General features: G+C 42.2%; 1 protein-coding gene across 7 annotated transcripts in view; it reads left to right on the top strand.

The window, feature by feature from the left end:
- mipol1 (mirror-image polydactyly 1) overlaps positions 1-24,057 on the top strand; it is a 134,142-nt gene that overhangs the window by 19,011 nt on the left and 91,074 nt on the right. For 6 of the 7 annotated variants that reach the window (XR_013305060.1, XM_077620194.1, XM_077620192.1 and 3 more), the window contains 4 exons: positions 9,580-9,636; positions 11,194-11,265; positions 21,842-21,907; positions 21,986-22,166. Coding sequence is in view for 6 of the 7 variants with exons in the window: in XM_077620194.1 (XP_077476320.1) it covers positions 11,256-11,265; positions 21,842-21,907; positions 21,986-22,166 (257 nt within the window). In the remaining variant the exon portion in view is untranslated. The remainder of the gene's footprint in view (positions 1-9,579; positions 9,637-11,193; positions 11,266-21,841; positions 21,908-21,985; positions 22,167-24,057) is intronic. The other variant, XM_077620190.1, reaches the window with a different exon arrangement.

Genomic DNA, 24,057 nt, shown 5'->3' with positions numbered 1-24,057 from the left:
AAAGAAGCTACAGACGCTATTTCCGGTGCGCATTGACTGCTGGGATAAATAGTCATTTTGTCAATACACCCAGGTTGACGGCTGTGATAACTTTGCACTAATAATATCAATATACTACAACGGCGAACACACTAATTTGGTGCTACATGTACCAAATGCACGCTACACCCGCACGCTAAAAACACGTTTTTAAAAAGGCCATCGGAAGCAAGACTGAGTTCGGTTGTACTTTATTTAGCCATTTTACAATGTACTTGCGTCATCATCACCCACAAAACCATCAAAGTCCTCATTTTCTGTGTCTGAATTGAACAATTGTCCATCGAAAACGCTGAGTTTAATACGTTCGTCCAGGCGGCCACAATTCATTCCCAAATGGTAGCTAGCTAGTAGCTAGCGTAACTATTCCAAGGCTGTCTTCCATGGTTCGCATTTGTGTTGATGCCAATCGCCAGGCCACAATCCGTAAACAAATGGTAGCTAGCTAGTAGCTAGCGTAACTAGTATTCCAAGGCTGTCTTCCATGCTTTGCAACTGTGCTGATGCCGATCGCCAGACCACAGTCCATTCGCAAATAGTAGCTAGCTAGTGTTGATGCCGATCGGCAGGCCACAATCCATTGGGTGTATTGACAAAAAAAACTACATATCCCAGCAGTCACTGCGCAGTACTTTATCTACGGGAAAATAGTAGTCAGGGGCTGCTTGCCATAGTTGTCCTATCGACGGATTTATTTTATTTTATCGTGATAACAATTTTAGTATTGGTCCATCTATAAAGCGCACTGGATTATAAGGTGCCCTGTCTATTTTGGAGAAAATTTCAGACTTTTATGTGCGCCTTATAGTCGTGAAAATACGGTATGTCTAAAATGCTTTTCCTATTTATGCATCCTCACCCCCTTGCTACTGTGACAACGAAATTTCCCGAATACGGGATGAATAAAGTAATCCAATGATCCAAAGATCCAATGATCCAATCTCTTCGGGCTGTGCCTTGCCGGCCCCCATGAGTGTAGGCCCCGGCGCATGCCATCGTGCCCTTCCTCCGGGCCTGGCTTCTGAGTGGGGCCCTGGTGTTCCGCATCCGGGCGAGGGAAGACTTCGTCCAATAATGTTGCTCATCATAAGAGGTCTTCTGAGCCATTCTTCGTCTGGTCAATCACCTCAGACCAGTTTGCCATGGGTGACTGTTAGGTTTAAACACCAGACATTTGTATCACCAATCTGAAAAGAGGGAAATCACAGAGAATTTTAGTTAACTTTATTTAAAAATGAGAGGGTCACGGAACTGCTTGCGTCTCAGTCCTTCGACAGCACTCTGAAAATGTCCCCTCCTGCAAAGTCTCTTATTGTGTTTTGGGAGTGTCCAAGTTACAGGAAGTTTCAAGCTGATCAAAGGAGAGAGAGATCTCTCCCAGTTACAAAAGGTTCTTTGATCATGACCATATGCCCCTTCAAGATAACATCTTTATAGTCTCCTTCCCGATATCCTGCAACCCTCACACAATAGTTCAGACAGGCGTCGGCCCCCCTGGGTAGTTCCTCTTTGTTGAATAAGGTGAAACTCCCCAGGGTTCAAGACACTCTAATTCTATTAACTAACATTTCGACAGTCTAAACTAAAATCAGGATAAATTATATACAATAATTCCAACAGTGACCCTACCAGGGGCACAAGGCCCAAGACAACATAGCTCCAAGGATCACTGGGACACACAAACCCCACCACCACAAAAAGGTAATGACTCGTCAGTGGGGTATCCATTATGCTTATCCATTATTTTATTTTGAATTCCCTTTATTAAGCAATTAAAAACTACAAATGCAACGTGGCACATATTTTCACACATACACAAATGGGGCACGTAAAAGTCTAAAATGTACTACAAAGTGGACGGCTTTCGGCCCTGGTAGAACAGGCTCTTGCTGCCATCAGGCGGAAAAACACGGGTATTACATCTATAACGGCCGCGGAGGGAGATATTTCAGCGGCGCAGGGCACATTTTCACATGCTTTACATATTTTAACACATTAATAAATAATTTCCTTATAATTTTCTCTCATTTTTGTGTTTCCTCACATCATTCATAAAAAATGACCAATTTTAAAGGGTCTAGTTGGTTGTTGTGTGAGGACCGTGGAACGAATTAGACAATTTACACAAAGTACAACTTAGAAATTTTCAAGTTACGAAAAAATGCTTGGAACTAATTAATTTCGTAAGTAGAGGTACGACTGTAATAGATAAGTAGTCTACATAATAAATAAGTATAAATAGTAGTCAACATGGGTAAGTGGTACAACGTAACTAAAATAGCTAGCATTAAGTCTTGATTAGGTCCGAGGTGCAGAACTTGAGTCGAGTATGGTGACAGCTCTTGTGAAGAAACTGTCCTTGCGTCTGTTTGTCTTGGCTGTTATGGCTCGCGCCTTCCAGGGGGCAGCAGGTTAAAGTGATGGAAGCCTGGATGCGTATTCTTTTATGATGGTCTCTGCCCTTCTAAGGCGCCCTGGATTTGTAGACGCTGGACAGGATTGGTAGGGGCCAGTTGATAATCTTTTGGACTGTTTTGATCACCCTCTGTAATCTTTTCCTGTCGGTGGCAGTACCACACTGACACAGCATAGGTCAGCATGCTCTCAATGGCAGCCTGGTAGAAGAACACCACCAGCACGTTGGTTTTTAGTTGCTCTTTCCTGAGTACTCTCAGGAAATGTCGCCTCTGCTGCACCTTATTGACGTGTGCCGTGGTGTTTGCCGCCCAAGTGAGGTCAGGAGAGATGTGGACCCCTAAAGTCTAAGGACCTCATCTCTGTAGGCCGTCTCATTCTCCCCTGTGATCATACCCTCCACCGTTGTATCCCCTGTAAATTTCACAATGGTGTTCTCAGGGTGCGTGGGTCTGCAGTTGTGTGTGTGTTTGCTTGCTTGCGTGCGTGCACGTGTGTGTGTATTAGGTCACTCATCACACAGCCTTGGGGCGAGCCGATGCTGAGCTTTCCGGCAGATGAGAGGTGGCGACCCAGCTTCATGTGCTGGGGTCGGTTGACCAGAAAGTCCTTAATCCAGGAGCATGTGGAAGGTGGGAGCCCCAGGTTGGCCAATTTGGGGATACAAATGTCCGGTCTTATGGTGTTTAAGGCTGAGCTTTAGTCGATGAAAAGCATTATGACATGGCGCCCTCTTTTCCCCAAGGTGTCTTGGATTAGAACTTTATTTCATCCCGTATTCTGTAAAAATGTCCTTGGTTGCAGTAGCAAGACAGACAGGGAAGACAGTGTAGACCTAGGTAAAGTGCAGCATGGAGGGCGGTGGTTATTGCATATTCGGTGGATCTATTCGGCCGATATGCAAACTGATGCGGGTCATGGATGAGGGGAAGACAGACATGTTTCACTACCAATTTTTCAAAGCGCTCAGTGATGATTGGTGTGAGAGCTACTGGGCGGTAGTCGGTAGCGGGGCACTTCTTGGATACTAGGATGATGGTGGCCAATTCTAGACAGGCTGGGATGGATGCTTGTTCTAGTGAAAGGTTGAGGGTCTGTGAAGACTGGTGCTAGTTGATCAGCACAGGCCTTAAGTACTCTGGTCCTGTGGCCTTCCTGGGGTTGACTGCACGGAGCGCACGTCTCACATCCACTACCTCCACAGTGAGTTGGGTGAAGCTTTTTCCCGAGCTTGGTGTGGGATGTACTGGAGATTGAGGTGGTGTGACTGGGTGGTGGGCTTGGGACTCAAAGCGGGCAAAACAAAGTCCTTTAGGTCCTCTGCCAGTGCCGCATCTGAGTCCGCAGAAGTCGCAGCTCAGCTCGTATGCTCTGCCATATTGTTCTTGGGTCGTCAAGTTGCCCTTCTATCTTCCACTTGTAGTCTGCTTTGGCAGCTGTAATGCCTCTCTTCATGTTGGTGCAAGCTCTACTGTAGAGTGCTCTGTCGCTGGATCTGAAGGCTGCATCTCGGGCATCTAGGGGTGATCGGAACTGCCTGGTCATCCACGGTTTCCGGTTTGGGTTCACCTGGATGGTCTTCTCCACAGTGACCGTAACCATGCAGTACTTGATGTAAGACAGTACTGTCTCTGTGGATGTTCCCAAGGTCCTCATGGTGGAAAGTTTCCCACTGTGTCGGTTCAAAGCAGTCTTGGAGTTGGGGGAGGGCGTCGTCAGGCCATGTGATAATGGTTCGCCTTTGTGGCTTTGGTTGTCGGCGAAAGGGAGTGTAAGCAACAGGCCCGCTTGACAGCATCGCTTCTGTTTTCTTTCCCAACGCCTTCTCTTTCGCCCACCAGACCCGATAACAAAACGTCAGGCCGACTAATTTCGCAATCTCTTGCAGTATGCTATGTTTTCCCTGGAAGTCGCTAGAAACCTTAATTCACTGCTGGTAACCGATGTCTAATAAGTCTTAACAGTTATGGCTGAATTTATAGTCCAGATTTGAAGAAAAACTTGTGACAAGTCACAAAAAACACATGAAAAGAGTGCACAAGAAGAGGGAGCCACTGACCACTGCTCGTCCAAGTGCTGCCATCTTCAAAAGAAGCATTTCACAAGTATCAAAAGGTTTTTTTGAGAATTATATGCAATAGGTTAATATCTGCAGTGTTGACCCTTAAATTTCAAGACCTCTGCAATTCTCCCTGGTATGCAGTCGATCAACTTCTGAACCAAATCCTGACTGATGGCCGTCCATTCTTGCATATTTAATGCTTGGAGTTTGTCAGAATATGTGGGTTTCTAATTGACCACAAATTCCCCATGGGATTAAAATCTAGAGTTTCCTGGCCAAGGGCCCAAAATCTTAATGTATTGTTCCGTAAGCTATTTTGTTATGACGTTTGGTTTATGGTAAGGTGCTCCATCATGCTGGGAAATGCATTCTTTCTCACCAAATTGCCCTGGATGGTTGGGAGAAGTTTCTCACGGAGGACGTTCTGGTACCATTCTTTCTTCATTGCTGTGCTTTTAGGCAAGATTGTGAGCGAGTGCACCCCCTTGACCGAAAAGCAACCCCACACATAAAAGCCTTCACTGTTGGCATATGACAAGAATGATAGTAGTGCTCACCTCGTCTTCTCAGACTAAGCCTACTTCCAGATGCCCCAAACAATCATTAAGGGGATTCATCAGAGAAAATGATTTTGCCGCAGTCCTCAGCAGTCCAGTCCTTGTAATTTCCATAGAATATCAGTATGTCTCTGATGTTTTTGCTCGAGAGAAATGGCTTTTTTGCTGCGCTCCTTGACATCCAATAGTTACTGAGCGTGCAGATGCACTCTCACCTGCCTTCTCCCATTTCTGAGCATGCTCTGTACTGGTGGTGGCCCGATGCCGTAGCTGAAACAAACTTCAGGAGACGGTCCTGCCGCTTGCTGGACTTTCTTGGGCGCCCTGGTGCCTGTTTGGCATCAATTGAACCTCTCTCCCAACCATCCAGGGACAATTTGGTGACGAAGAATGCCTTTTCCAACAAACAAAACATTAAGATTTTGGGCCCTTGGCCAGGAAACTCTTCAGACCTTAATCCTATTAGGAACTTGTGGTCAATCCTCAATAAGCCGGCGGACAATGAGAAACCCACAAATTCATACCAACTCCAAGCATCGATAATGCAAGAATGGAGGGCCATCAGTCAGGATTTGCTTCAGACGTTGATCGACAGCTTGCCCGGGAGAATTTCAGAGGTCTTGAAAAAGAAGGGTAAACACTACAAATATTGACCTATTGCATGTAATTCTCAATAAAAGCTTTTTATACTTGAAGAATGCTTCTAATTATGTCATCATACCATAGAAACATCTGGCAAACACCTAAAAACCCTGAAGGAACATACTTTGTGAAAATGTAACATTTGTGTCATTCTCAAAACCTTTGGCCATGACTGCATCTCTCTATCTCTATTTCTCTCACCCTCTTTCTCTCAATCTCACCCTCTCTCTCTCTCACACTCACCCTCTCACTCACTCTCACCCTCTCACTCTCACCCCCTCTCTCACTCACCCCCTCCCTCTCTCTCTCTCTCTCGCTCTCTCTCGCTCTCTCTCGCGCTCTCTTTCTCTCTCGCTCTCTCTCACCCTCTCTCACTCTCACCCCATCTCTCTCTCATCCTCTGTCTCTCTCACCCTCTCTGTCTCTCTCTCACCCTCTCTGTCTCACTCTGTCTCACTCTCTGTTTCACTCTCACTCTCTCTGTCTCTCACTCTCACTTGATGCTAATGCATTTAGTTTGTGTCCTCAGTCAACACAATCACGCATGATTGAACCATTCCAACCAGAATTAAATTCTGAAGGAGAACACAGCATGTTTCTTTGAGTATTTAGCAAAAAGCTACCTTTTAAAATTATCAATATGCACTTTTGTCGAATTTCCATCTATAGTACTTAATTTAAAATAGTCAATTAAAATCAGCGCAAATTTACAATGAATCAATGCCTAAATATTTTATAAAGAAACAAATGTAAACTTCAATTGTTATGGAGAAGTCATCGCTCACTTGAGGAGTTGCAGCTGATCATTTTTTTTTGTTTGTAGAGATCGACCTTGATTTTTCAGGACTCTTACCAATACCATTTATTAGTAGATAGAAGAAGCAGATAACCAAAATCTGGAACCGATATTCATTTGCAGTAAAAGTGTAAAAAATTGTGTAAAACTTCCCCCATCCTAAAAAAATAAATAAACAAGCACTGAACTTCAGAGAGGCTAGATTAGGTTAAGTTAGAACTTCATCCCGTATTCGGCAAATTTCTTGGTTGCAGTAGCAAGACAGACACAAGACACACAAGGCATTGTAGACCTAGGTAAAAAACTAAATACCAAAATGCAATAAAAAAAAGTCAGAAAAGCAGCAAAAACACAAAACGAGAAGGAGAGGACGGAGCTACCGCTACCGGCTGCCACTTGAGCGGCGCCATCTTGGTTGCAGTAGCAAAAACGGACACAGACACAAGAAAAGACGTTGTAGAGTTGGATAAAACTGGAACCACACACAGGAAGTCTTCCACAAGATGGGGAACTTCTGCAGACTGTGACCGAGGTTGAAAATATGCAGTCACTCTTCCAAGCTTATCCGCAGAGTCCCTTAGTAGTCTGGAACTGAATAATCAACAGTAGCAGAGTACAACTCCTCGACTCCGTTTCCAGCCTGGTAAGCGCTGACAGCTCTTCCATCTTATCGGGGAGGGATCTCACTTTCCCCATAATAATAGATGGAATGGTTGGTCTGAAGCGTCGCTTCTTCTCTCTGCACTTTTGTCCAGCTCCGGATTTCCAGCGGCATTGAGGTGTTGCTCCTTCTGCTGCGGATTGTTCACAGCAAATCCCATGTATATGACAGCGTAGGTATGGCTGAATGGTTCCAAAAAAGAAGTAGCAGAAAGAAGCCAGGCTAACAGATAAAGTTGTAAAAACATTAAAGTAAAAAGTATAAAGTACAAAGTAAAGTAGTAAGGAATGTATTAAGGATGTATTAAAATGTAATAAAAAAGATAGAAAAGGCTGTAAAACACGAAAACAAATAAGAGTGGACAAAGCTACTGCACCGGCTGCCGCCTGGTGGCGCCATCTTGGAAAAAAGCGCGGCAACATCTGAGCCGAAATAGCCCAGTTTCAAATCGATTTCTTCATATTAGTAAGACAGATAAAAAAAGGCTGATAGCGACGATACCGACATATGTCATGTCTAAATATGGGCCCGGCCGATAGTTGATCGATCTATGATCAAAACCGGTGGTATGCATCTGATAGCGCCGCAGTGTTCCCAAATTTTAGGGAGAGTAGAACTACCTTTTTACATTCATTCTTTTGAATTTAAAAACGTCTTTATTCCACTTCTAATACGATGTTGATTTTTTTTTTGTGGGTCATAGAGGATTAAGGCAGCGCATTCCTTTAGCAATCGGAGCTTACCAACTTCTCCAATAACTGAGGGGGTATATATATATATGTGTGTGTGTATATGTGTGTATGTATGTGTGTATGTATATGTATGTGTGTATATATATATATGTATGTATGCATGTATATGTGTATATATATATGTATGTATGCATGTATATGTGTATATATATATATGTACGCACACGCGCATGCACACATGTACATACATACACGTACATATGTATATATGTATATAGTCAGTCGGTTTTCCCTTTTAGCTAGAAACAATAGTACAATTCCTTTTAATATGCATAATTCCATTATGAAAAATCTTCTCCACTCGTTACCTGTATTAATACCCCGTGGCGTCAAAATGATAACAAGAACGGTGAGCAAAAATCCCAGAACCACACGGGGTGGACCTAGTGAATGACCTACAGAGAGCTGGGACCACACTAACAAAGGCTACTATCAGTAACACAATGTGCCGCCAGGGACTCAAATCCTGTGATGCCAGACGTGTCCCCCTGCTGAAGCCAGTACACATCCAGGAGTGGCTTCGTAAGAAGCATTTCAAGGTCCTGGAGTGGCGTAGCCAGTCTCCAGATCTCAATCCCATAGATAATCTGTGGAGGGAGCTGAAAGTCCGTGTTGCCCAACGACAGCCCCAAAAACATCCCTGCTCTAGAGGAGATCGACATGGAGGAATGGGCCAAAATACCAGCAACAGTGTGAAAAGCTTGTGAAGAGTTACAGAAAACGTTTGGCCTCCGTTATTGCCAACAAACGGTACATAAAGTATTGAGATGAACTTTTGGTATTGACCAAATACTTATTTTCCACCATGATTTGCAAATAAATTCTTTAAAAATCAAAAAGTGATTTTCTGCTTGTTTTTCCCCCACATTCTGTCTCATGGTTGTGGTCTACCCATTTTGACAATTACAGGCTTCTCTAATCTTTTCAAGTAGGCTCAATTGCACAATTGGTGGTTGACTAAATACTTATTTGCCCCACTGTATATACATACATACGAGTAGTAGGGTTAGGCCAGAAAGCAGTGAAAACAGCAGCTGGTGTTTTAAGCCCCATCTAAACAAAAATAAAAAAACTTCAAAAATCAGACCAAATGAGTTGCTGGCTTTGACTCAGAGATTCAACATTCACTTCATCTCAGCTAATTTCAGCACTTATATTCAAACAGATTTCATGTATTTAGAAAAAAAACATTTGAGTTAACCGCATTTTTAAGTAGACAATATTTACAGTTGATAAAATTAACAGCTTCAGGTGAATCAGCCAAAGGTGTTTATTTCTCTTTTGACTCACTTTGGCGTGTTCTTCAGGATTTTCCTCTATATCTTCTGAATTTCAGCAGTGCCTTTTTGTATGGCCCTACTTTTAAGTATTGTTCATCATTGGCTCTTAATAACACATCCTAGTCATTATTTCAAAATTCCTGTCAATTTAATATATATTTTTAATTGTCTAAACATGTTGAGCTTCTCTACCACCAAGCTTACCAAATTTTCTGTTATTTTTCCACTAATTTACAACTTTCAGCCAGATTGCCCAGACCTAGTTCTCACTAGTTTTTTGTGATCGGAATATTTTATATCATATTTTTATTATGCATAATTTTCATATTGGCAGCAATTGCAAAAAGGGGTGAATGTCACACATTTGCTTTTCAGGATCTGTGCCCACTCTGCGATGAAGCAAAAGAAGCGCTGGAGCCCCTCAAACACAAAGTGAGTACTCACAAATGATTCTGAATGAATGAACAGTCGCTTATGTTTTGTCATGACAGTTTGTCCTGCAGCGAGTGGACATCAGTCTTCCAGAGAACCGAGAATGGCATGACAAGTACAAGTGGGACATTCCCGTATTCCATCTCAACTGTCACTTCGTTATGAAGCACAGCGTGGACATGGACTTGCTTGAAAAATTGCTGGATAGCCAACACGGCGACCGATCGATTGACTCATGATTGAATCCTGAATAAACACATGCAACATGTAATTTTCTTCTGGCGTGTTTTTTTATTGTCATGATTGAAAGTCTTCAGCAAGCTCATTAATATTTTAGCTTGTGTGCAAGTTGTTGCTGCGGTGATGGGGTTTCACGACAAAGCGACTGGTGCTCAGCTGGTGGTTCAAAAAGCCAAAAACAAGATTTTTAATCTGCAGCTGCTGCACCAGTAGGAGACATCCATCCTCAGTGAATGATAATGTTTCAGTGTCATTGATGGCACTAGACATCCAATCCATTTGGACAGTCAGGGGCGAATAAATGAATGGATTGGATGTCTATGAATCATGAATAAAAAAAACAATGTGCTTTATATGATAATTTACGAGAATGTTGTTATTCCAACATGTTTCCTTTCAAGTGGTTGATGTAAAGGAAATATAGACAGTTGTTGGCTTACAACCAATGCAAGTTATGTCTTCGATTTTATAAAAGACCAATCGCAAGGGAATGGGAAAAAAAGACTAAAGTAATAAAAAAGTATCTGTTTCAGTCATTCTATCAGAGAAAATCAGATTTGTAGAAATAATTGGAAACTTGTACTTACACTAAAACTCCATAAACTCCTAACCACTTAAGCCACTTAGTCACTGTTGACTACTTAACTATGTTGACTACTTAACCATGTTGACTACTTAACTATGTTGACTACTTAACTATGTTGACTACTTGACTACGTTGACTACTTGACTATGTTGACTACTTGACTATGTTGACTACTTAACTATGTTGACTACTTAACTATGTTGACTACTTAACTATGTTGACTACTTAACTATGTTGACTACTTAACTATGTTGACTACTTAACTATGTTGACTACTTAACTATGTTGACTACTTAACTATGTTGACTACTTAACTATGTTGACTACTTAACTATGTTGACTACTTATCTATGTTTGATGTGCCAAAGTCACGCTCCGAGTAGTGGGGTGTTAGAGGTTGTGTCGGTGTCAAAGTGGTGTGCCAACGTCAGGCTCTCATTGGTGCGTTCGGGACTCAGCAGGTTCCACATTTTAGATTACTGGTTTGTGGAGAGCTATGTGCACAGCTTAAAAGCGGGTCCTGACCCTGAACTAGTTCTGAAAAGATAAAGTATGTATATAACAAAGTGCAGTAACCACAACATGGATTAACATACAACTGGTCTGTCAGAACTAAATGCAGTTGTAATTCGACGACTGCTTGTGCTGCACTCTGTTTTATATTTGTATGACTAAAATGATACAAGCCATGAAGAGATCACATTTGATAGTTAAGGTTTTTGGTTTTACAGAAATCCGGATACTGCAAAATCTGCAAGGACGCCAAGCAAAGAACTCTCAGAAACTGTTGGACATGCACACAGGTACACTTAACATATTGAACACATGAAATTCATCACGTGAAAGATACATTTAGTAGATTAAAATGAGATTTTTCTTGTTAAAATTTGGAATTTATTGCATTAAAGACATGGAATTTATGCTAAACTGTTCAATTTATTGTGTTAATGGTGCGAAATGTATCATTGGTAAAACATGGAATTTGGTATGGAATTTTGGGAAGACTGAATCTGCAATAGGTAAAATGCTTGGTGTAAAGAAATCATCTGTGGGAGCATTTATTAGAAAATGGAAGACATACAGGACCACTGATAATCTCCCTTGATCTGGGACTCCATGTAAGATCGTGGCGTCAAAATGATAACAAGAACGGTGAGCAAAAATCCCAGAACTACACGGGGGGACCTAGTGAATGACCTACAGAGAGCTGGGACCACACTAACAAAAGCTACTATCAGTAACACAATGCGCCGCCAGGGACTCAAGTCCTGCACTGCCAGACGTGTCCCCCTGCTGAAGCCAGTACACATCCAGGCCCGTCTGTGGTTCGCTAGAGAGCATTTGGATGATCCAGAAAAGGACTGGGAGAATGTGTTATGGTCAGGTGAAACCAAATTAGCACTTTCTGGTAGAAACACAGATTCTCGTGTTTGGAGGAGAAAGAATACTGAATTGCATCCAAAGAACAACATACCCACTGTGAAGCATGGGTTTAGAAACATGCTTTGGGGCTGTCTTTCTGCAAAGGGACCAGGACGACTGATCTGTGTAAAGGAAAGAATGAATGGGGCCATGTATGGAGAGATTTTGAGTGAAAATCTCCTTCCATCAGCAAGGAAATTGAAGATGAGACGTGGCTGGGTCTTTCAGCATGACAATGATCCCAAACACACAGCCAGGGCAACAAAGGAGTGGCTTTGTAAGAAGCATTTCAAGGTCCTGGAGTGGGCTAGCCAGTCTCCAGATCTCAACCTCATAGAAAATCTGTGGAGGGAGTTGAAAGTCTGTGTTGCCCAACGACAGCCCCAAAACATCACTGCTCTAGAGGAGATCTGCATGGAGGAATCGGCCAAAATACCAGCAACAGTGTGTGAAAAGCTTGTGAAGAGTTATAGAAAACGTTTGGCCTCCGTTATTGCCAACAAAGGGTACATAACAAAGTATTGAGATGAACTTTTGGTATTGGCTAAATACTTATTTTCCACCATGATTTGCAAATAAATTATTTAAAAATCAAACAATGTGATATTCTAGTTTTTTTTCCCACATTCTGTCTCATGGTTGAGGTTTACCCATGTTGACAATTACAGGCCTCTCTAATCTATTCAAGTAGGATAACTTGCACAATTGGTGGTTGACTAAATACTTATTTGCCCCACTGTACACTTGTAACAAACATAAAGTCATGCTCCTTTTATGATTTTATGAGTCCATCTTCATGCTTATTTTTTTGACAAAGTATCCGTTCCAATCATTTTATCAGAGAAAATCAGATTTGTAGAAATACAGACGCTCCCCTACTTACGAACATTCAACTTACGAACAACGGTACATACGAACATGTCTGCAAATTGCGTTTAAGTCCAAAAATGTTCGCAAGTCCAATTTTGTATTTCGCGTCTTTTTCGGAGTAGTACTTCTTTCCGCCGCTAATACCGACGCCTGGCGCTGTGAGAGCTCAGCTCACCCATCATCTACCTTCTTCGTTGCAATGCGGAAGTGCGTGAATGTATCTCCAGTGTGCAAAGAACCTTTTTCATTTGTATCATTAAATATCTCATGCATCCAATATTGAATATGGTTGGTAAAAAGCTAAAGGCTTCTATTGAGGGAGTTGCAAGGAAGAGGCAAGCCATTTCATTTGAAACGAGTGGCAATAATAACGAAGCTTGATGCGCGTCAGAAAGTGGTGAGCGTTGCACATTCAGTACCATTTATAAACAGAAAGATCGAGCAGCAGGACCCAAATATTGAACGTTGCACAAAGTTTGCAAATCAATTGAATGATGCCATACAGTGCTACTGCATCATTTATGATGAAAAAAAGAAGAAAACTGTGCAATCGTCATTAGGTCGCTTCTTTTGGCCAGTTTCTAATACATAAATCTATCTCTCTCTCTACAGTACTGTACATATTCTCTCCATTTTATTAAATGTTTTTTTTTTCAGTACAAACCAATGCGTGTTACTTATACAAGCCTTAAACATACAAATGCACTTATATAAACCTTCAATATACTTATATAGGCCTTAAACATAAATTATAATACAAAATATAGCACTAAATCAACTTACAAACAAATTCAACTTATGAACAATCGCTCGGAACCAATTGCGTTCGTAAGTTGAGGAGTGTCTGTAATTGGAAACTTGTACTTGCACTAAAACTCCATAGGCTCCTAGCCACTTGAGCCACTTATTCATGTTGACTACTTAACTATCTTGACTATTTAACTATATTGATTTTTACCATATAAAATAACTAAATAGAAATTATTGGAAAAAAGCACCTAAAAATAAGATACTACAATAGATAAACATGTTTTTAAGTGTTCTGATTCACCTACGCTCACAAAGTAACCAAAACGTATCTAATGGTTATGATCTGCCATGAAATGTGACATTCTTACCGTATTTTCTCGCATATAAGATGTATTTGTCGCAAAAAATAATGACTCAATCCAGGGTGCGTCTTATATGCGCATAAACTAGACTTGACATGCACGAAACTGCAAGGTGACAAAGACGAAACAATATAACGCAAGACAATGCGGCCAATACGTTCATTTATTTCAAAATTTAAAAAAAAAGATAAACAGATAAAACACTACCCAAAATTTATTTTGACATCTATGAATGAAATTAAAGAAAAAAAAACATCCTGAATAAAACATGAAAAAACTCACTCACTTGTGCCTGCCACTCCTCGCTCAGGGCGTCGCCATCTTACCGTAGTTAAACGTGCTCTGACTGGCCAGGCGAGTAGCCTTGATAGATATGTTCGTAGTGTTTACCATCTCAGCACATCCAAATAGTTGTCAAGGCTAATTGAAGGTCTTGTGGTTGATCATTAAAATATCAGCCTTAATACCTGCGTAATGTATATGTCATGCTATTATTGCACCCAGAAACTTGGCGAACACAAAAATGCCACGGACACACTTCCTGGTTGTACTGCTCATGTTACTTCCTTTTTGAATTTGTCTAGGTGCAAGCAACACCCTCCCTTTCGGAACAAAGAAAGGAAATTATTGTACATTTGTGATTATCAAACAAAACAAAATTACGCTTTGATTTTTTTTCTTTTTATTTCTTGTTTGAAAGCGATAACTATTGCAGTAATATGAACCATCGAAAAAAAATCGAGATATTTCGACATTAAAAGCAATTTGGCTGCTACAACACCTTAAACTTCTGGTAAGAGATTTGTAATTTCTGTTGTTAAAAAGCATCAGGTTCTTATCAAAATAGACATATTTTTCAAATTGAATAACTTGATATTTTGCATTTACAAAGACAGGCATATTAACTTCCTTATGATATTGACCCTAATAGTATGCTTTGATATGATTTTTCTTAAGATTTTCCCTTCAAAGTAACACATTTAAAACCATAAATATGGAGGTGAAAATTGTGAATCGGGGGCAGCTTTTACATGAGAAATGGTAAAATTCAATAATTTTAAGGATGCGACATATATATGTATGTATATATGTATGTATATATATATATATATATATATATATATATATATATATATATATATATATATATATATATATACATATATATATATATTCACATACACACAAACACAGAAAACTGGAGACATTTGATGGCAGAAAATGTATTTATCCATGCATGAGTGCGATATAATGACAATCTATCTCAATCGTAAAGAAAGTGTAACAAACAGTCAAAAAAAGCACAGCATCTAAAGAGTTAAAAAGCATTAGGCAAATCCCAGGGGCAACTGTCTCCGATGTTCAAACTGAAAAACATGGGACACATGTTTCACTTAAACACCATGCTAAAGAGCAGCTACATAATGTGGTGCCTTCAATGTCTGTTGAAACAGGCCCGACATATCGACAAACTTGAATTTGTTATTCCTTATTGTGTTAATTTTTTTAATTTGAGTTTCCAGAATTTGCACATATTTTTTAATCTGTATCTCTACATTGTTTTAAAGATAAATCCGACGTGACACGCAGATATTCTGTACTTTAATATTCTTGTCACCGAATAGTTTTGTACTTGAATTATATTTTGACTACTTTTACTTGCACTTGAGGAATATTATTTTGAAGTAACACTACTCTTACTTGTGTACAAGCTCTACTCACCTGTGTTCAAGACCCATAAAAACTAAAGTAGGTACTACCGAATAGTTTTGTACTTGAATTACATTTTGACTACTTTTACTTGCACTTGAGGAATATTATTTTGAAGTTACACTTCTTACTTGTGTACAAGCTCTACTCACCTGTGTTCAAGACCCATAAAAACTAAAGTAGGTACTGTACAGCAGTGGCGGTCCCTGCATTTCCTAGTGACGCTTTCAGCAAAAACTATTATATGGCTATAAAACCTCTACTGCAGCTACAGCTGCGACACATAAAAAATAATCAATAATAACCTCATACAATTGAAAGATTATTTAGGAATATAGCCATCTTTTACTCACCAAAAATCCTTTTTAACTACAGAATATCCATCCTCCTTTCTTTCTTCTTTCTTTTCTATCGCCATCGAAGCTAATGCTGAAAGTCGAGCCTGGCTTTAAATCAACACAACAATATATTTGCTTGTGCAGCTCGCTCCTGATAAAGTTTGGTAGCTCTGGCTAATCACTAGCCAATCATAGTTGGTGAAAGCGATGACGCATCCCTACGCCTGCGAGAAGGCATTGTGGTGTTGCCAACTCGAAATCTGATTGGTTAAAGCAACAGTCTTATCGACGCTTGTGTAATGCAGCAGAGCCTGCAGAACTGATTGTGAAGGCCTTGAGGCAGATTTCTGACTCTGGCAACAAATAATGGCTGAAATGTGATTGGTTAAATGCTTCAATATGAAAAAAACACATCTGGAAGCAGTGCAACCAGGTGGAAAAGCAATGAAAGGAAGCTAACAGACAATTTGGAATTATGTATTCATGGACAAAATATAATTAACATCAGTCTGTGATTCAGATATTTCTTAGGCCAGCAGAGAAGGCCTTGAAGGCCCTGACGGCACACCACTGCTGTACAGTAATAATTAAGTCAATTTGTAAATTTGCTGTAGTAATGAGTAAGGTTGTCCATTGAGTGGCGCTGTGTGCCTTTCTACCAGTAACATGGCAGTAACTCAGACGTTTTTCTCTTTTTTCCAAAATAAGAAGTACTGTTCTGCACCATGCTCAAGGTTTACGAATATATCTATTTATAATTTATTTGGACAAGAAAAAATTGAAAAATCTTACCGCAGTCAACCGCGAGGATCAGTTTCCATAGCAACAAAGTGAGCTACGGACAAAGTATGATGCTTAACAACAAAAACCCCACACATATTGATCAAAGCACTACACACACGCACGCGCGCACACACGCTCACACGTACACACACGCGCGCACACGCACACACACACACACACACACACACACACACACACACACACACACAAACATACACAGAGTAGATAAATGTAATGAAAAGGCTGAGAGTGAATGGGGGGATCATGTGAAGCTTTTAATCTCCAGGGTGGGTGGTCCGCTCGACACACACAGACACACAAATACATGTCCGCGTTCACAACAAAAAATACAATGTGTATGCGTTCTTGTGTACAAAGTTTACTATAAAGTCTAGTTACATCTTAGACCAATTCACACTGATTCACACTTTGAAATTGTCCAAAATTTAACATGATGCAAGCTGTCTTTGGCTGTTTTCACTATTCTTCATAATTGTTCCAAAAACATGTTTTTTAAGCCTATTAATTTCTAAAGGCAAGGTATGCAAAGTGCCCAATAGCCAACATTAATTTATATGAAATCAAAAGGAAGTGTCCAAAAATGTATAGGGAGTGACAATTAAGGGCCCTAACTTAACTATGTAATGAGCCACAATTAACTGTTTGCATTCCATTTGCAAAGATAGCTATCCAATTAATTTAAACTGGAAAGACTGGCTGGTAATGTGAAACTTTGATTGTATTACACGTTCAATTTCTATGAGCTTCTTGTCAAATGGCATGTGGACTTCATGCGCTTTCAGCAGCAGCCATGTGGCACGAAAATAACACAGAATTCATAGGAAGCCCTGCATAGGCGAGAAAAGCATGCAATTTATGCAGAAATTGCATTTTTGTTTTAGTTTTTTTATCTGTTTGTTTGTTTCTTATTACTGACTTTACTTACCAGTGCCTGAGGAGTTAGTGCGTCGGCCTTATAGTTCTCAGATTGATGCTCAGATCTTAGGATCATACCTTGTTCAACCCCCAGGGTTGCATGGTGTTTCTCCGGGGACTCCGGTTTCCTTCCACATCTCAAAAACATGCATGGTAGGCTGGTTGAACACTATGAATTGCCCCTAGGTATGAGTGTTGATGAATGGTGGTCTATCTCCTTGTGCCCTACGATTGGCTGACCACTAATTCAGGGTATCCCCTGCCTGGTGCTGGTAGTTAGCTGGGATAGGCTCCAACACCCCCTGGAACCCTTGTGAGGATAAGTAGTATGGAAAAGGAATGAATTAATATTACTGAAAAGCACCAACTTTTTTTGTCATTTTCTGACTTGTGTAGATGTTGTTGTTTTTTTTAACTATAAGAAAAAAGCAATCTCATTTTTTTCAAATAAACTACTGTATTGTAATGATATAATTTTGGAGAACCATTTTCTTTGTTACATGATTTTGTATTTGTGTGAGAAATTTCACATTGTATTACGAAAGGCTTCATGTTTTAAATTGAAACAAATTAGATGCTTTAACGTAATAAATTCCACATATTAACATAATAAATGTTCTGTTTAACTGAGAGCGTGGTAATGTCGTTGACAACTAAATTCCAGTTTGATTCCAAAATATAGTAGATATCTATTGCCGTGATTGGCAGCCAATGAGGGAAATATACTTTTATTTAGACTTTCTAATACTCTGCAAGCATGTGTTGTTCTTAATCAGTTGCAAAAAAATGAATTGCATTATGTAACCGATTAACAATCAATAATATGCGCTGCTTTGTTTGAACTGAGTGAGGCAGTCAGACAAAAGCAAACGACGTGCTCGTGTGTTTATTGTGCACGAGCTTTTGGCCATCGGTATGGAAATTCCGGGCAACGGCGGCACGACGGGAAAGATCAGAGCTGGATTGTGTTGGATTTGAGCTGAAGCTTATCTAATCAGCTCCACACCGTCATTAATATTCATGCAGTCAGCTGGAAAACAAGGCAAACTTCCTCCTCCGACACCAGCGTTGCACAAAATCTATTAATTGAGCTTAAAAAATTAATGGACTTTAGTTTCTATTATACTGCAAGGGGGAGGGAGCCGCACCCCTGCCAGCTACTCATTGGATCAGTCAGATTGGATCCTCAATTGGCCTTTGCGTTTCCCCTTTTTCCGCACATTTTTCCATCTTTGACAAGACTTCAAAGCTAGTGCAAAACGTGAACATTCATTTAGAAGGATTTAAACATCCTTAGCCAGCCGAGGAAACTGTTCACCTTAATCATGGAGTCGCAAACGCTGCACGGACACTTTCAAAGGGACTTAAAAGTCTTCCGCATATAGATCTCTCCCCTCACCCCGCCACCTGCTCCGCCACACCCACATACACACACTGTGACACAGCCATAAGTGAGACTAAGAGTCAAACCAGGATCGGACACTTGAAAGAACCTTATTGGACAAAACAAATTTAACACTAGGTGAGAAGACAGCATTAAGTCTGGCAGAAAACCAAAGAGAAGACCATGACCACAGTGGTCCCTTAAAATGGGTACAAGACTAATTATGATGGACTTGAACTAATGTAAACCTGAATGAAAGTATAAAACAGGGTAGTCCAAACTAGTATTCCACAAAGGGCTGCAGGATTTCCTTGAGGACCGCTTTTGGAGACCCCTGGTATAGACAATAAACCAGACTGAGGACTTTGACCGTGACTGGACAAGGACCTGACTAAGAACCTGTACCAGTGACCAGAGTGAAACTTGGACCCATCAGGCAGAAATAAATCAGTGGCCACATTATAAACTACTATTCAAGGTGAGAATTTGATTCAGGGAAAAGTTCCACAGTGACAGCCTACAAGCAGGAAAAGACTGAGGACCAGAGTTGACCAATGACCCGCATCTAGAGACGAGACTGATGCCAGATAGAGTACTAGGATCAAACTTGGAACTTAGATCTGGGACAAGACTTTGATCGGGGTCTAGACACGTATGTTACTGAGGCTTTGGATCACAGACAAAACCACAGACAGATTGTGTACAAATGAAATACCACAGCGAGAATTTGATTTTGGGAAAAGACCAATTCCAATTCAATTTCAATTCAATTCAATTTATTGGCAAGAAAAAGCACAAGGCTAAGGTCCATGTAACAAAGATACAAGAAATGTGCAACAAAACGCGGTGTAGTCACTGGTTCACGGCTAAAACGTCATCCAGAGCCCTCTTGAACTGGGCGACCGTTGGCTTCTCGACCACACTCTGCGGAAGCCGGTTCCAAGGACCGGCGATGCGCACTGAAAAAGCAGCCTTCCGCCGATTCAACCGGAACCTGCGAGGATACAGCTTCCACGGATGACCCCTCAGACCACGATCAGGTGCGGGCGTGAAGAAGAGATCGCGGGGCATGTTGTAGATACCGTGGAGGATGTTGTAGGCCAGTATCAGGTCCCCTCGCAGACGCCTAGCCTCAAGGGTCGGCAGGTTGAGTCGCTGGCATCTTTCCTCGTAGGACATTAAGCTGAGGCCGCGGACCATCCTCGTTGCAAGCCTCTGGACCCGCTCCAGATGCTGGATGTCCCTGGCGAGGTACGGTGATGCGGCTTGGATCCCATACTCGAGAATGGGCCTCACCAGGGAAACATACAACGGAAGGAAGATGTCTGCTGTGATGATGGCAAAGGACCGGAACATCAGAAACAGCACTCCGCGAGCTTTGTTGGCTGCTTGGATCCATTGGGCCGTTGGTTTGAACGTGTCGTCGACAATGATGCCCAGATCTTTGCACCGTTGAGATCGTTCCAGTTCCAGGCGTCCCGGTTCAAAGTCAAGAGGTGCATCAGGAGGAGCCCCAATAACCAAATGACTGCATTTCGTGATGTTGAGCTGCAGGTCCCACAGGTTCGACCATCTCCACACATGATAAAGGCACCTACGCAGGTCCTCGTAGTCGCTCCGGGGAGCAACGAGCTTCACATCATCGGCAAAGAGGAGAACCCGCTGGGGTTCTGGATTTTGGGAAAAGACCAATTCCAGGACTGAGACCTTTTAACCAGGATAAGGTTAAGGATCTGAACTATTGACCAGAGTGAAACCTGGATAAGGGACCACACCAGGACCAGACCTGGGGATATCTCAGAGACGAGACAAGTTTCAGACTAATCAGACTAAGACTAGAGTAAAATTGTAATAATGAAGAGCAGGGGCAATCCAGGGAAAAGAACAATACCAGAGTTAGAGGCTTCATGAGCCATTAAGTAGGACAGGACCAGTGACTAAAGTGAAACTATGACCATGGGGATGACCAGATTTAGATTTTTATCAGGAACAAGGCTCAGACCAGATTAAGGTTTAGGTGCACAGACAAAAGCATATTGTAACCTGTACCAATCCAAAACTAGAGCAAATCAGGAAAAAGCTAGGTCCTAGCTAATACAGCTCGGACGAGAATTAAGATATGAAACAATGACCAGTGTGAAATTTGGACAGCAAGGCTGGGACCAGACTAAACACTCAAACAGATATAAGACCAAGGCGAAAGTGATAATTTTGTCCAGTAACAATCGCTGCACCAAACTTGAACATTGGAGCGAAGATAAAAACAAAGACCATGTTGTCTGCTTGTACTTCAAAATAAAAGGACAGAGCGAAAATGTTTCAGGAAAACACCAGTAACAGAGTGGCAGACTGATGACAGTGAGGATCTTGACCATTGACCACAGTGAATCTTGGAACAGACAAGACTGGGCACTCACCAAAGACAAGACCGACAAAACAGTGAACCTTTGCTCAAAGCAAAAGACAAAAAACAGTGTAAAGACTTTCACCAGAGAAAACTAGAATCAAGGCTATGACTTAGTTCAAATTGAGGTCTGGAGTGAAAACTTACTGGTAACTAATCTCATCTCATCTCATTTTCTGAACCGCTTCATCCTCATTAGGGTCCCAGTGGGTGCTGGAGCCTATCCCAGATGACTCCGGGCCAGAGGCGGGGGACACCCTGAATCGGTGGCCAGCCGATCGCAGGGCACAAGGAGACAGACAACCATGCACACTCACAGCCATACCTCGGGGCAATTTAGAGTGTCCAATCAGCCATGCATGTTTTTGGAATGTAGAAGGAAACCGGAGTTTATTGGTAACCAATCTTTTGTTTTGTCAGATAACCCTCACGGAAACCAGGACCAACGTCCGCTGTATCCACTCTACACCAGTGAGGAACCATTTGGTAAAAAATCCTTCTCCAGATTATTCTCACAGTCAATGTCCTATATTTCTCCATTTTACTCTTCTCTTCATGTTCCAGTCCTCCACCTTCCCCCTGAGTCTTCCCAATCTAGCATTGGCCCCGCTCAGGAAAAGTCGTCTTTCCGGGTGTCCTCCAGAAAGTCAGGTGTAGTAGCCATGGAGACAGACTTTTCAGATCTGGATGCTATGAACTGCGAGGGAGCTCTAGGTCCAAAAGAGGAAAGTCTTGTTGTCAGCAGGTCAGCATTTTCCAGCTCAGCGCTGCAACTTCAGGGCTCCAAATTCTGGGGGACCATTGAGATATCATTAGAAGTTGAAGTATGCATGTGTGTGTGTCTTTATGCAGTTTGGGGACACAAAGCCATGTTCAACTTGTTTTCTAATATATGACAGTTTATGGGAATTTGAGATTAACACTCATTAAATCTCAAATATTGGGTTGACATTTTCAGAGGTTGAGGTATGCATAAGTAAAGTTTTCCACATGATGTACTGTTTGATTGTAGTTTCTATTTATTCATTAATTCACTCATTATCTGTATCGCTTATCCTCAAGATGGTTGCAGGGATTGCTGGAGGCTATCCCAGCCAACTACAGGCAGTAGGCGGGGACACCCTGAATTTGTTCCCAGCCAAAGGGAGGGCACAAGGAGAGACAACCATTTACGCACACACTCAAACCGAAGGGAAACTTACAGTGTTCAACCAACCCAGAGAAAACCCATGGAAGCCTGGGGAGAACATGAAAAATCCACACAGGAAGGTCCAAACCTGGGATTGAAGGTACTCGGACGTTTTGTCGAAAGACGTTTGGTCCCCGGACGTTTTGGTCGACCGGACGTTTGGTCGACCGGACGTTCGGTCGACCGGACGTTCGGTCGACCGGACGTTCGGTCGACCGGACGTTCGGTCGACCGGACGTTCGGTCGACCGGTCGTTCGGTCGACCGGTCGTTCGGTCGACCGGTCGTTCGGTCGACCGGTCGTTCGGTCGACCGGTCGTTCGGTCGACCGGTCGGACGGACGTTCGGTCGACCGGTCGGACGGACGTTCGGTCGGACGGACGTTCGGTCGACCGGTCGGACGGACGTTCGGTCGGACGGACGGACGGACGTTCGGTCGACCGGTCGGACGGACGTTCGGTCGACCGGTCGGACGGACGTTCGGTCGACCGGTCGGACGGACGTTCGGTCGACCGGTCGGACGGACGGACGGTCGACCGGTCGGACGGACGGACGTCCGGTCGGACGGACGGACGTCCGGTCGGACGGACGGACGTCCGGTCGGACGGACGGACGTCCGGTCGGACGGACGGACGTCCGGTCGGACGGACGGACGTCCGGTCGGACGGACGGACGTCCGGTCGGACGGACGGACGTCCGGTCGGACGGACGGACGTCCGGTCGGACGGACGTCCGGTCGCCGGGTTGTTACTGTTGAAACCAGCTCTCAAAATTATAATCATGAGAGAGAGAGTGAGTTTAATATCTAAATATCTTATATCAAAATATCAACAGTAAACTCTGTCATAATTTGACAGCGAGCAAACCCGGCGACCAAACGTCCGTTCTACCAAACGTCCGATCGACCAAACGTCTTTCGACGAAACGTCCGGTCACGGGGATTGAACCCTTGATCAGTGAGTGTGATGTGCTAACCACGGACCACCCTTGTTACAATATGTACACAAATAATAAATGTAATAATAATAATTCTACCCCAATAATATACCCACAACTTCAAATTATTTTAGGCACAATGAGAAAAACTCAAGAAACAACTCCGTGACAAACGAGGGGCGGCAGAAGAATCAGGAACTCGCCAGCAGCCAGAACATATCTTGACTCACTAATAACTCTTTGATGTCGATGGCTCCCCTGCTTAGTTGTCTTGCTTCTACAGCACACTAATCTTGCAGGATCATAGAGCCACTGCTTCCTGCTAGCGAATGGGAGGCCAGCGACATGTTGGCGGAAAGAAACGCCAGCACTACAATTTAATAAGATAAAATACCGTATAAATAGCGGTGCATGAGGCTATTCTGTGTGGCTGTTGCTGAATGAGGTGACTAGCAAGTGAGCCTGTCTATTACTCCATTCCGTCCATTGCACTTCATGAGTTTTTGTAAGTT

This window comes from Stigmatopora argus, chromosome 15 (assembly GCF_051989625.1).
Source record: "Stigmatopora argus isolate UIUO_Sarg chromosome 15, RoL_Sarg_1.0, whole genome shotgun sequence".
In the NCBI taxonomy this organism is placed as follows: Eukaryota; Metazoa; Chordata; class Actinopteri; order Syngnathiformes; family Syngnathidae; genus Stigmatopora; species Stigmatopora argus.
This window is presented reverse-complemented; position numbering and strand designations above follow the sequence as displayed.